Genomic DNA, 14813 nt, shown 5'->3' with positions numbered 1-14813 from the left:
AAGGTGATTAATGTTGCTTCATGTCTGGGACCTAAAAAGCTTCCACTTGCCACTCAAATACTGATGAAAAGTGATTGTTTTCTCTCAGATTAGCCATCAAGCTGCCTTCTGGGGTGCATGAGCAGGTCAGTTTGCCCCAGGCGCTCTGTGGTGTGTGTGTGTGTGTGTGTGTGTGTGTGTGTGTGTGTGTGTGTGTGTGTGTGTGTGTGTGTGTGTGTGTGTGTGTGTGCATGTGTGCATGTGTGTGTTTAAAGTTTAAATAATGTACTTTGTGCTTACAGGATTATGCAAGCATGTATCTTTGTGATGATGTGTACTTGTAAATGTGTCAGCATGAACAGCTTGGGATAACATTCAACAGCTGAGCTACAGTCAGTCTTAGAAGTGAAAAATGAATTTTCCACCAAGACCTCATACTATAACTACAATTGTTAAAAGAATTAGCAAAATTTTGTAAGTACATTTAAAGGTCATATTTATAACTTTTTTATAGAATACTTTCTTAAAAGAATACATCTACAGAGTATGTAGAAAGGTGCAGAATAAAAGCATACCTTTCCCTAAACATTTTGACAGTTGGTTCCAACTTCTAACAAGGTTTGTCAACCAACAGCATAATGCAGTTGGTATCAATGTGTCCACATTGTGTGCAGCCTTTCATTAAGGTGGGATAAGATGCGGCAACATATTATGCACTAAATGGATTGTATATGTGGTCCTGCGAAGGTAACAATCAAAATCTGTAATGTTTATGTTTATTAAACATGATAATTAAACGCAGTAAGAAAACAGTACTTTGCTTTGAATTAAGGAAGGAATTTCTGCCAGTAAAAGTCTGCCGACTCAAAAACCTTTCACGAGGTGAAAGCTTCTCCACCCACAGAGGTTTATAAACCACTGGAGACCCATTACCTTGTTAAATTGCACCCAAGCAGATTACATGGATGTTTTGACATGTTTTACAGCATGGAAGAAAAGTAACTTGACACATATATAGAAAATACAGACAAACTGAAGCTATTTACTTTCTCTTAAGTAAAAGTGTTTATTCTGTAGCTCCATAGATTGGAGAGCACTCTTATTCACTGAATGACTGACTGTGCTGTCTGTTTACAAGTAATTCTAAACTGGTTGATGCTGTTTAATGATGACTTTATGAATTACATTTTTTATACCCTCTGTGCCTGCCAGCCTGCTCAATGTAGCTGATGATTACTGTACCTTACTACCACCAACGATGTTTGTACATGTCAACTAATTTTGCTCAAACAAAATACTTTTTTGGCAGAGAAGAAAGTAGATGTGTGTAGTCCATTCCAGGCATCTTCAGAGCAAGCTGATGTTGTATTTTTGTCCATTTTTGTTGAGAACCCAGTAATTTTTTTCCACTGCTGGCAGCTTCTACCTTGCCCTTCTCTGACTCCATATTTCTTGGCTGTTTGACAGATGACCCTGTCGCAACCATTTCTGTGGTAATGTAGTCAGAAGACACTTTCCACTGGTTTAGGAATTTATTTCCTTCAATAGTAAAGACAAAAAGAAAACCCCCTGAGCCAGCAGAAAGTGAGTTAGGGCCCAAGACAAATAAAACCTGGTCAGGACCCTCCTCATTTCCTCCTCAAATCAAGGAAGATAGTCTTGGTGTAAACAGGATGGACAGCAACACTCCCATTGTTCAGCAGAAAAAAGCACTCAACTGTAAGAACTGTAGTTCTGACTCATCCATTTCATTGGTTGTCTGTATGGTGCACATTTGCAACTCTAAACTGTTGCTGCTGTAACTTTTTTGCATGTAGGTGACGATCGTTAGACTGGAGCTGCAGGGGCTCTGGCTCTTCCTAGTTCCAGGCGTTTTCCATCAATGATTAGCTCTGCATGATGTCCAACACAATCAGCAGGCCTTTGGTGTTCACTTCCTATTTTCCCTTTTTACTGTATATTACTAGAGGGAACTTTGGCGTTGTTGTCACCAAGAGTACCCTGTTAACCATACACTGTAGTGAGCACTGTCTTCATACAGCAAGAACATAACTTATGGAAATATACTCCATTGGAAAATCTGTTCTTTTAAAGCCAGACTCGGACTTGACAAAAAAACATGGGTATTTTTGCAGACTGACTGACTGTGAAGTTCTCACAGACAACACTTTTAGTCTGTGGATCTATTTTTTATTTATATTGGCAGAGCACTTTAGGCCAGCTGAGCATGCATCTGCTCCACAACATCTTTCATTTTTTATTTTCAGTATTCATGTGAGGAAAATAGAGGAATGGGAAAACATCAGCTGAGCTGGCAGAAATCATAGATCGCTAACAACAGCACTAATAGTTTGATGCATACCTGTCAACCTAACAGTAATGGAAGCGGGGAGAAAGGTGATGCAAACCCTGTAGAAACTAGTGTAACTATGGCTGCCTTGTCTGTTGCACAAAACTGAAGCCAGGAGAGGGTGCACTGCAGTGCATCAGCATGTTATCACTCGGATTAGAACACACGCTTTATTTTTCTTTGATAGTGTGGCAATCCATGACATTTTTCAATTCATGGCCCTGAGAAGCCCACAAAGGCAGCAAACACGAGTCATGCGGGCCCAATGTCTGTCAGACCTGACAGATGTTGATGGATGCTGGTAACTGACCCCTGGTCTATTGCAAGGCAACAACAACAGGCAAAGCACATTAGATGCTGAATTAAGATTCCATTCCAACTGGTACACAGAATATGAGGCCTTTGCTCCTAATACAGCAAGACATTTTCATGTTTAGATTCAAACCTTAAAGGGACTTTTTGTAAGATTTAGCCAGAATTGAAGCATAAAACATAAAGAACTCAAATTACCACCAGTGTATAAGTGGTGAGTTCACTACTCTGGTAAGTAAACAAAAACCTCACAAAATAGATGTTTAACATCAATTCCTTACTAAACAGGCAGACATTGTCTGAATTCCAGTTTAACTCTTTTACCAAACTAAGACAAACTTAATTGCCTCATTACTTCATCGAATTAGACACTTCTGTATATACATATGGACTAATATCTTTCAACAATCCCCACTAGTTTGGTCAAAATAAATTCTCAATTCACAGAAAAAAGACTCTTGATCCAGTTTTCACTCACTGCTGATGCTCTCTCTCTCACCTCTGCCACTTTCTCCTGCCTTCTGTGCCTCCTCGTATCCGAAGCTGTGGTCCTGGTTAGAGCTGCTATATCATGGCATTAGTCAGTCTTGGAGGCTGACTGCTGATGTTTGAGGCTAAGACTGGCATAACTGAGCTCCACTGACTGCCATGAGTCCGTCCATCATCTGAGGTTGCTGTTGCTACCATTAGGATCATTTAGCTAACAGCAGCTTGTTGTTACAGCCAAAGACAGGTACAGCAAAAAGTACATTAAGCAGCAGCAAGTGGTTAATATAACTACCTATAGATCCCCCTAAGTCCTCCACACTCAGATGGGTAGATACATCTTGTGCAGTTTATACTTTTACAAAGCAAGTACAGCTACACACCAAAGGTCAACTGTTAGACAGCTAATGCTAACATGGCTATAACAACATATAGCAACCGGCAACAACACCATTTCTTTCCACTAAGCAAATATAGCAAAGGTGCAAATCATGCAACCTACAAATAACCTAAACCCTCTCCACCTTCAACGTGTGCAGTCATGGACAACAACAAAACAAAAGCAAAGCTGAGGAGCACAAAAAGTCTGTCAAGCTAAGTAACTCAAGTCAAGTTTATTCTTGACTTGAGTAGATAGGCCTGAATATACTTAAATTCAAATTCATCTGGTCAAGACTTCCTTTCCTTCCTATAAATTGCAAAGATTAGTGTCTCACACTGTCCCTTTGTCCAGTTGTCACTCATGATCATGTTATTAGATAGCAAACTCTAGAGTGTCCTTTGTTCTTATTACCTACATCCCTCCATACTTTCAACGGGAGCCACATCTCTGTGCGCTGACTAAATTAAACTTACTTCGGCCTGCTGTTGCATGATTTTTGATTGACACCTCTGCAGAGATTTCACTCTTGAAAGGACACATACAATAACTTTCTGAAAAACAAACCGCGAGGGGCTAGATACTGTTGGGGTAGGTTCGTTTCTACAAAAGCTGCAATGGTTGCATATGACAGCTCCTCCCAGTGCTTTGATATGAATCTGTAACAACAATACTACTGTCAAAAATATCCATATTCAGTATTCACGACTATTCAGTTGCCAAAATATTTTTTTTTTGTTTCATCTCCATTTTTCCGACTCATAAATGCCTCTTCCCTGCACGTATTTTAATATCACACAATGCCTTCCTCTGTGTCCTTTTGTTTCATTGATTTGTTCTTTCTGAATACATAACCAGACTTGAAATAGAAAATTGGCTGTTTCTGTTGCATATTTTTTGTACTTTACTCAAGTCCTGATTCACGATTCAGAGTGTGTTCATAATGGGAGTCTGTCACAGCACTTCAAGAGTAAGGATTTTAAAAAAAACATAAAAGTGACAAACAACTATCTGTATTGGCCACTCACCATCTTTTCACTTCACTATTTTTGTCATCCTTCCATCGTCACCATTGAAATTCTCCACATTCCTCTCTATTCTCTGCTTACTTCCATAAAGTTGTCTGGTATGGAAATCAACTTCTATTCATATTTTCACCTTCAAAGGTTAGCTGAAGCTACATTCCTCCCGGTACCAGAGAGACTTTGCCATTTGTATGCAAACAATGACTTCTACTGTTGTTAAAACATGCACACAGCTTACTGCATGGCCACACGTTGGTTTGTGCACATGTATTTACCTGTATAAATTTGTCTGTGCATCTTTGACTCTTTGTCAAAAGTAAGTAATTAACCTAGGAATGTACATTATAAAATGTTGACAGTGACTGCAATCAGCTTTGACGCCTCCTCATAGCTACTTTGACAGACGGGAAAAAAGCTACAGAAGGTACAGAAAGAGGACAAGGGAAACTGAAGAGTATCTAATTGTAAAGAATCAAAAATGTCATTGTTGTGTGGGATTTGCTTTGCTTTTAAAAGCTTGTGAACATGGCACAATAAATATTTGTGGAGAGACAGAGAGTGAAAGCGAGTGAATGGCAATGGGAAAGCTAGGCAGACAGAGGAGAGGAAGGACACTCTGTCAGACATTCTAACAAATACGAAGGACTGCGGCACACTTTCCGCATTATTTGCGCATCCTTTTCTGTCTCTGTGGGCAGAATCTTAATAGAAACGTGCGTGTGTTTCTTTACTTTGGCATGCGCTTGTTCACAAGTGTCATATTGTGTGTATATATTTGTGTGTAGGTCTCCACAGGTTTCTATGATGTGCGTGTGTGTGTGTGTGTGAGAGTGTGTGCATAACAGTCTGCCACTGACGTACGTGCCTTCATTCGTTTCAGAGGATTATTCATTTCCTTTTGAAGTGAGGCAGCTCGCCCGGCGAGGAAGGTCTGAAAGGCGGCCGAGAGCAGGCTTTCATACTTCTCCAACAGCAGCTTGTCGTCTGGGGGGTAAATACGTCTGCAGGCCGAAGAGACACAGAGAAAAGCAAGGAGAGTGCATTAGGAGTGGAGAAAGAAAAGGCAAAAAGAGGAGGGTCATCGATACAGGTAGAGAGGGAAGAGATGATGACATAGAGAAAGAAAAAAATGTTGGGGTTCACAAAGGAGAGGGTAAGAATGATGGCGTGTAGAGAAAGAAAAAGAATAGGGGATTGGGGTTCAGCAAAAAAGGGATAATAGGGAAGTTGAGGAGCAGTGGCAGAAGTGAGAGGGAGGGAGCAGTGATGTATAAAAGGAAGAAGAAGGGCAAGAGAAGAATGGCTAAAAAGAGAGACAGATGAAGAAAATAAGCGGTGAAGAAATAGAGAAGGAATACAAAGATGGAGAGATTGATTATAGAAGAGGGCGGAGTAGAAGGAATGAGGCACAGAGAGGTCGAGGCACAGCGGGGGGGAGTAAAAAATAGCGAGCGGGAGGAGAAACACAGACAGACAGAATTATAAGTATTGCAATGAGAGGTGTGAAATGATGGAGACAAAGGAAAGGTGAGTGGCACAAGTGAAAAAGAAAAGTCATGGAGGAGGGAGGAAAGACAGAAGTATTAATGGAGACCTTGAGTTAAGAAACCTCTGTCTTTTCATATGCCATAGTGCGTTAATGCACAACTGCTCCCCTAAATTACACACTCACAGGGATGGGCAATTGAACGTTTGTTGCTGTCTTTGCTAATGTACCTCTTCACACATTCTGCTTAGTTTTAACAGTGCTCATTGTTTATCTTTGGCCTGAGGGGATTAGGAAAATGTATAAACCTCTGCCTGGTTATCCTCATAATACATCTCCAAACGCCACCAGTAAGTCATTGCTTAAGCCGTCAAATCGAAACAACGACTGCGTTTTTATCAAAATAAGCATTGGCCTGTGCTGAGTGTTAAAGCAGGAACATTTTCTGGCATCCACACTGACGTATTAAGAGCCAGACTTCTCCCGAGTTGGTCTTTTTGAATCAACAGGGAGTTCAAGTTAAAGGCAGTTAACACAGAACTCCTTCTTAAAAGCACAAAGATATGAAGTTAGATATCATGTTCATGTAGGCATACATTTTTAACCTTAATGACCAAGATGACAGGCGTTTAAAAATGTTTTTATAAATAATGATAACTACTGGGCATTTCACACGGCATCTAAAATTATTTTAGTGCAGTCAAGTAAAGTTCAACATTTCACAGTTTCACCATTAAAACTTTTACTGCACCCTGTCTGCCATTTAACTATTTTATGCAGCAATGCTGTTCGGACCACATGATTTCCATATTGTTGAGCAGTTGACCTAATTTTTATGCATTACTGTAGTCACCGCAGTTTAAATCAAGCAGCCACTGAACACTGAGAGACCTGAGATGAACCAGTCACTTTATTGCCTTTCCTTGGCACTATACTATATGAGGTTTTTAACTGCCATACTTCTGAACCACCTTTAAGGTACATGGACCAGATCTTTTCCTACTCATGAGAGACACTCTGAAAATGTGGAAAAAGACTTGTCATGACACAGAGATAAACTGAATCGAAATGATAATATATGAAGAGAGCCAGAGCTTGTCAGTCCTCAAAGAGCCGCGTAAATCACTTGACTGAAGTGCATAAGGTCAACACTTTAATAGTGGATGTTAACTGCTCCCTTTTTTGGCACTCTACATCTCTGAACATATGGACATTTTATTTGAGGGTGACCCTACAGTATCTTTTTAATTAAATGTTCATGCTGCATTTTATTTTTCTCCCACATGTTCCCAGTTGGAAAACTAATATTCATATAACATTTACATGCACACTAATATTTCACTTTCCAAGGATGACAATATTCCAAATTTGATACAGGTCACGTAAACAGTCAGAAAATGTGTCTCAGATATGTTATTATGGATCCCTATGGACTTATGTAAGACCCTACCAAACTCGACTCAGGCTTCCATCATGCCTCTCTGCCCTGCCCTTCCCGTCCATTTACCTAAGGAGCTGAAACACTGAAGCTTCATCAGCCAAAGGGGTTGGTGTGTTTACCCGGGGAACTACAGCTCACAGTCTGCTGTCAGCTCTGCGCTGGCTGTTTGTACAGTAAATTCATCGTGGCCCACTGACCTCCCTTCCTTCCTTTTGTTGTCCAACAGACTGCAGGGCACCCAGAGGTGTGTGGACACAGTAGGAATGCTGAGAACAGGCAGTCAGCTGTGTGCACAGGTCCCATCATTCTTCCTCTGTATTTTTTATCTAGTGGCCAGGAAAATCTCTCATTCAGTTCCTTCAGTTGATCGTCACTGCTTTCCTGGTCTTGTACCATTGAAAAACGTAATGGATGTACGCACAGACCAGCAAGCCATAGTGACCTACATCATACGATAGCGATAGAGGTAAGCTAATCAAGAGTGAACTAGGGGAGCAGGGCGGGTCTTAAAAGAAGACCAGTAGAATCCAAATATATGCATCTTGGATGGGTTTTTTTACCGCAGCTTGTTACACAGGCCTTGCGCCTTTTTACAGTCAGCTTTGTGTTGCCATGGATGAGATGTACACAAACCAACTAGCCAACATTTATCAAGGCTGAAGCAGAGATGCATGTCCCAAAGAAAAGCCCACATTTCTGGTGGGAAGGAGTAACACAGCAACATTTCAACATGATGTACATATATACATGTATATATATACACACACACACACACACACACACGCACACACATAGTGGGAGAATCAATCTTAGTACAAATCTTAGTAGGAATATTGTTTTTTTCAGAATAAGGGGAAAGAACAGAATATCTCGTGCATACAAACATAGTTTATAGTCACTGTCTCTCGACCCTCCTGATTCCAACTGCTTAAGTGACATTAAATGAACATCAACAATGGCATCAAGCAGCTGGGTTTCCCTCTGATGCCACAGGGTCCTGGCTTGTCTGTACCTGATGCAAGTTCCATCTAATAGCAGAATGGAAGTAAGTTCATTACCAGAACTCATCTAATGAGAAGCAGTGTGTTAATCAGACTCCAGTGCTGCGCCGGGACACTGTTTGAATGCTAAGAGGTCTTTATTAGGGGTGCTCCAGACAGACCTCAGCCTGTCTGATTGACTGTCTGGCTGCGTGTCGGAAAAGAGGAAGGAGGTGACAGCACTTCATGCAGGCTGGGATCAGCATTCTGACTAGCCATTCAGTCAAGTGATGAGTCAAGGAGTCACTTACACTTGGGGAGACAGCAAGAAGGGCAACTGTGTGAGTGTGAGCCAATTTTGTAGGCCTGTGTCTGTTTGTGTGTGCAAGTGAGGAAAAGAAAATCAGGACCTGGAAATGCTTATGTGTTCACATGTGGGATAGAGAGACAGAGAAGGGAAGACAAACTGAGAGGGTGAAGGAGCATTAACAATTTTTCGAGGGTTAAGTGGCAAATCAGAACTTGGCGTAGCTGCCTCATGCTCTAAGGTTGGATCTGGTCTGTCTATGAGGTGACTAATAAAACTTGCCACGCTCAGTGTCTTCCAAAGTTCTGGTTGGAGTTGCAGGAGAAGAGAATAAAGATATGGGGGAAAATGATCCAGAATGGCTTGCAGTAAGCAGTATATATGCTGATTTGCAATTCTGAAATGCTGAAAAGGTAACATTGCGCACAGAGGAGTAACAATTCGAACCCTGCCATTACGGACCGATCTCATTTCCGTATTATATATTCTGTCAGTCCTAATTCTTCTGCCTCACACACAAAACATTAGTGTTTTCTTTTCTTATTCTCTCTGCAACTGCATTGTATTTTCTCCTGAGATCTCGGTGCCTCGCTGATGACCCCATAAATGTAAGTGGAGCTGGCACCAGTATAGTGGGTGGAGCTCCTGGATGGGTTAACCCCTACTCCCCGTCTGCTTGCCTCTTCCTTACCTGTAGTTCCCCAGATGTTGCTTTTCATGCTCCTCCCTGGAGATTTGCTTGCGGACCTGTGCCAGTCGCTCTTTCTAGAAATAGAAGAAAACCAAAGGATAAAGGCCTAAATCTCTCAGGTAAGAGTCACTGCCACAGCCACCTTATAAATAGAAAATCATGTCTAGAAATGAGAAGAGGGGAGAAAGGTAAAAAAAAAAAAAAAATAGTCTTGCCCACCAATGACTCTAAATTTGGAGGCATTCTTCCATCTACTGTCTTATTAATATATTACGAAGGTATAATTGTGGAGCTCAGTTGGCCAATTTGACATAAAGGAGAGAGGAGGGGTTCAATCCACTACTCACACTGCAATATCTTTCGAGCTGTGAGAGATATGTGCCTTCAATAGACCTGAACCTGGTCGCACACTTCAGCCTTAACAGCACTTAAAGATGAGGTAGTGCCCTTTTAAAAATAGTGCCTCTGCGCCATCTTTCCTTATTCCTGCTGATTACTGCCGTGGCTGATCAAAAGGCTAATCAGAGACGGAGAGAGGTGTAAAGTACTAGTGGCTGCCACTTTCCCCCCATATAGTTGAGAAAAGCTCCCCTGACTCCTTCATTTCAAAGAGAAAATAATGAAATGGTGTGCTTGTCATGGAAGTCTTTGACACTTTTGACTTGGAGTTAGAAGTAAGTGAAACTGAGTTTCTGCTCAGGCTTTAGGACGCTGTCACACACACATAAAATCAACAGTGGCAAACATTTGCCTCCTGCTCACTTCTATCTTATGCAAGCAAATGGGGCAAATGGTAAAATGATCCCATTCAGTAGGAAAGTAAATTTTCATCTTAACTTTGCATGGCGTTCCCTACAACCAATAGACAACCAAAGCTATGACTGCCTATGGCTCAGACGCTGCACTACCCACAATAAGCCCTGAAAGCCGATGGTCATTCACCTGCATTTTCATGATTGTGCCCACAAACATTTCATCTTTCATATGCAAACGTGTCCCTGAAGTCAAGTCACCCTTTGTGCTCACTCTGGTGTGGCCTAAAAGGTTTAAAGAGCATCTCATGATGATGACTTATCGGGGCTTATGATTGTACAGCCATTGTTTCAGTCCCTAGGCTGGGTTTGAAATGAATGAGTTTCGCTCTTAACTCCCTTGACCACTGTAAAGGTGCACCACCCTGAACAGGTGCTTAGCACCCCAGAAGCTCCACTGCAGTTGGTCAGTTGCCAGCGCTGAGACTTGTATACTGGGCAGATCCGAGGTGGGAATATGTGTAACTATATAAATGTGAGGCACAGTCTTGCTCAGCAAATCTTTTCATAGTGAGAAATAAGTTTTAAACCACTGACTGTATAAAAAGATGGATGATGCATCCCCATTAGCTCTTACTGTACAAAAGTGAAACCATATATTTCAGATATGAGCAATGGCATCTTGCATTTGTGATGAATTTGTTGCCACAGTGTGTTCAGAATCAATCCCAGTGACCAGGATTGGACTGTGGTATCGAGGTCCCCGACCTGATCGAGACTCAGCTATCAATAATGATGTCACACCCCTATTTTGTAGCATCAAGTCAAGTAACCCAAAATCATTAACAAATCGAAAATGACAAAAATCATCTGTGGGAAAAATGTATTTGTACAATATATCTGGGCAGACTGTAAAGCCCACAGAGGTTTTGTTATAGTGATTTTGGCCGATATAAATAAAACTGATTTGATTTGATTTTGATTATCTTACTACTTAGTTTGTCCCATGCCTCAGCTGCTAACATGGAGAGGATGGGGTGTCTGGGTGATTGAGATGTTTGGGCTATACTTTAGGGGAGCTGTGGTGTTGTTCATCTTCATATACAGCCAATGGTTTAAATCCAATGTAAATATATCTGTGCCTTACCAGCTCTTCTCTCCTTCGCTCCAGTGTTTGACGTTGTTTCTCCCAGTCTGATGAAGCAGCAGAGAGTTTTTTCATTGAGCCGTGTCCATAGAGCCGTCGCTGAGCCTCTGCCTTTTGCTGGGCCAGGTTGCGTTTCTTATCACTGGCCCTGAATCAACACAAAGCAAGTACAGAGTCAAGAGAATACACATTGAAAACATACGTACAGCGCTATTCAAGTGAATTATCTGACAATACAAATGTGCACAGTGATACAGTACATTTTCAGTGTGTTCCCACTGAAACTGTGACAACATTTACTGTTTTCCAATAATACTTCCCATCTTCGACTCATTTTCTGTCACAGGTCTAGCTGCTGTTGAGGAACAAATGCACTATGACGGAAAACTTGTCACACAGTGTTAACAGTGTTCTTTCCCTTTCTCACTTCTATTTCAAAACCATGGACTGTATAAGTCCTTTCAGAATACACAAGACTGACTTCATTTTATTGCACCGTACTGCGATAAGAACAGATGTTATCAGCGGAAACAGGGTTTCTTGATTGCTCGAAAATATGGTGGTATGCAGGTCTCATCACTGACTGGTTGACTGGCCTGAATTTATTTGCTTTTTGAACACATTATTGTGGTAGGTTTTTTTTTTTGTTTGTTTGTTTTTTTTTTTTAAAGAAAATTCTTCACAAAACACTGAACAATACAGAGATAAAAGATACAGCTGAGATGCAAACAAAACGACAAACCCAGAGTGAACAGGACCAGACAGCTAATTCTGAACAAGTGGGCCACTGCGGTCTGGATAAAGGGCAATTCATTTTAGTCAATCGCTGGCCCTTTAAATTGGATATTGAGTGCTGTTGGGGGGCTGAGGTTTATCAATGTCCATGCCCGGCTGGGTTTGAATTGATCCCACGTTGATACAGTTTGTGTTGTGAGCAGAGTTAAGAGTCGACCCTACCTCTACACACCAACGACCTCCCTCCCATTTGGGAAGCAAAGCCATTACTATATAAGGGAAAAAGTGAGTGAGGTAGAACAAAGCCCTCATTCACTCCAGCGTGAACATAAGCAGTTTGTCCTGTGGAAAGAGCTCACGGCCGCTTTTTTGAGGCCTCCTACGATTTATTTGTCATGAAATAATCAAATCTCCCCTTTTAATCTGTGGGAACGCAGCAAACAACGGCCATGAAACAAATCATTTTGATAAGAGATTTGTTTGTGCCGACTGAAGCTCGGTGGGAGGATGGAGTGACTTTTTATGTAGGATGGCTGCACTGCGCTCCACACTTGGCCAAACTAGATCTATGGTGCTGCATGTAATTGATCCATTGTGTATGTGTGTGTGTATGTGTGTGACTAGTGGAGTTGAGACTATATTTAGAGCAGTAAGAGAAGGACAGGCGCGGATGGAGAAGGGGGGAAAGAGAGCAAAGATCCAGAGGTCTGGTGTACGATGATCAATCAGTGGACAGACTCACTGTAGCCAGGGGACAGAAAAGCATGCCAGCAAACACACATGAACACAAACATCGCTTATGTACACAAACTACATTCAACAACAAGAATGACAGTATGCGTAGCAAACAGATACACCCGCAAAAGCAAAGTAAAAAGCAACACAGGAAGCTTGTTTAAATACACAGAGGATGATGAACAATGTAGTCTCTAAAATACAGATAGCAAAACTCAGTTATCCTGTTCCTATCTCACACACACAAGCACACACAGTTCTCTGACTGAGGGGTGCACAAAGCGTACAATAGAGGCATAGCTTTGCACCTTAGCCATTATCTCCCTTTTGTCCACCACAGCAGCACCAACACACAGATTTACAGGTACAGCATTTTTGTTTTTGCCTACAGTTCAAACCTCCTGTTAGTTTCAGACAAATGTCGCTACTGTGTTGCCAGTTTCGAAACAAAACAAGATAAAGGCTCGATTGTGCTGTGAAATCAAAGTAATTCTAAAATTTTCACACTTGCCGAGTAAAGGAAACAGAAGGAACTGATTGAAATCCTTAAAATCTCTGAGAAAAAAAAAGTTTGACGTGAGCTTCATCACTGCACATTAAAGTGAATAGGCTGCTAGATGCAACTCATGTCTGTGTGTATCTGCAAGCACAAGCATTTGTGTGTATGACCGTACCGAATGTTCAGGAGTTTGAGCGCATTGAGCAGCACCCCTTTCTTCACGTCGTAATCAATCTTCTGATCGGTCCCAAAGCTCGGAGCTCGATTGATCTGCCGGAGAGGAGAGAAGAGAAACATTCAAAGAATATTCTGTTTTTTTTTTTTCTACTTCATCTCATTTTTTTCTTTCTTCTCAATTCAGCAAACAAAAATGCTATGCAATTACAGGAGTGGATTTAGGGCATCTTTGGAATGAAGAGATCTGTTCCCACAAGAAGGAGACGAAAGAGGAAAGAAGACGGGAGAAAGAGATGGTAAAGGAGAGGTTATTTTTCCCTTTCAAGGACACTTTGGAACTCTTAGCCTTTGCTTGGGCATAAATCCTGTCCGACACTGATGTGTGTACGCACGTGCACGGAGAAGAAGAGCATATGCGTGTATGAGTGCACACATACGAACAGATTGTGTAGGTTATAGTGTCACCAGATTAGTGACCCTGCCAACCACAGCAAGCAGCCCATGCGTCTGTAACCTAAGTATGCCAGGCACTGCAACACGACTTCCACCAATAATCTCTTTGTGAGTATCAGCAGTGATCCACCGCTCAGCTCAATGCCACCATATACAATCAGGGAGCGCTCAGAGAGAGTCAACTGAGCAAAACAGAATAAGTCACCTGTGATTTGAGGTACAAAAGCCAATATCACAGAGGAAAAAATTCAAGATCAGCTTACCTTTCTTAATAGAACAATTTCTAGCACCGGTGCAAAGTATTCAGATGTCAGTTATTATACCTGACAAAACAAATCAATTCTTCCCCCGTGCTTTTTTGTTGTGTTCCCTCTGTGTCTCTCCAAAGGTGAGAAAGAGATTGTTTGAGACCACAAAAGGACCAGCAAATGGAGGGAGAGGTGCAGTGGGGAGGGTGAATGAACTGGCGACTGTGATTGGAATGGTGTCTTTCTATGAGGTTTCTTCAAGTGACAATGCAACAGATGCCCACCGAAAATGCTGGCTCTGGTTGATAAACCTTGATGGTTGAGATAAATCAGGTCTCCTTCTAACGTCGCTCAAATGCTCAAACTGCCTATTTTCTCTTTCATGGGGGAACAATAGAATGATTGGCACCTTTTGGGTATCATAAGATTTGCAGTAGCTTTTACTATGCTGAACCAGAGTAGTAAATGTGAGAACAGTGACCTAATTTCTTCAATGCAAAGAGATAGCTGACTTTAAAGGTGTGTAATGAATCACTAGACAGATGAAATTAATTAAAAAATACATATAATCCTGTTAGTGACCTGTGTAGGGCAGTAAATAGGAGATTTTTTTTTCCTGAGCTGTTCTAAG

General features: G+C 41.4%; 1 protein-coding gene across 5 annotated transcripts in view; it reads right to left on the bottom strand.

The window, feature by feature from the left end:
* The window catches only part of ttll7 (tubulin tyrosine ligase-like family, member 7), a 73596-nt gene that overhangs the window by 24713 nt on the left and 34070 nt on the right, over positions 1–14813 (bottom strand). For all 5 annotated transcript variants that reach the window (XR_005077881.1, XM_037115521.1, XM_037115524.1 and 2 more), the window contains exons 10-13: positions 13480–13574; positions 11336–11483; positions 9437–9510; positions 5397–5532 (exon numbers count right to left, since the gene is read on the bottom strand). Coding sequence is in view for 4 of the 5 variants with exons in the window: in XM_037115521.1 (XP_036971416.1) it covers positions 5397–5532; positions 9437–9510; positions 11336–11483; positions 13480–13574 (453 nt within the window). In the remaining variant the exon portion in view is untranslated. The remainder of the gene's footprint in view (positions 1–5396; positions 5533–9436; positions 9511–11335; positions 11484–13479; positions 13575–14813) is intronic.

Source organism: Acanthopagrus latus, chromosome 11, assembly GCF_904848185.1.
Source record: "Acanthopagrus latus isolate v.2019 chromosome 11, fAcaLat1.1, whole genome shotgun sequence".
Classification (NCBI taxonomy): domain Eukaryota; kingdom Metazoa; phylum Chordata; class Actinopteri; order Spariformes; family Sparidae; genus Acanthopagrus; species Acanthopagrus latus.
Note: the sequence above shows the minus strand (reverse complement) of the source record. Positions and strands in the feature narration are given on the sequence as shown.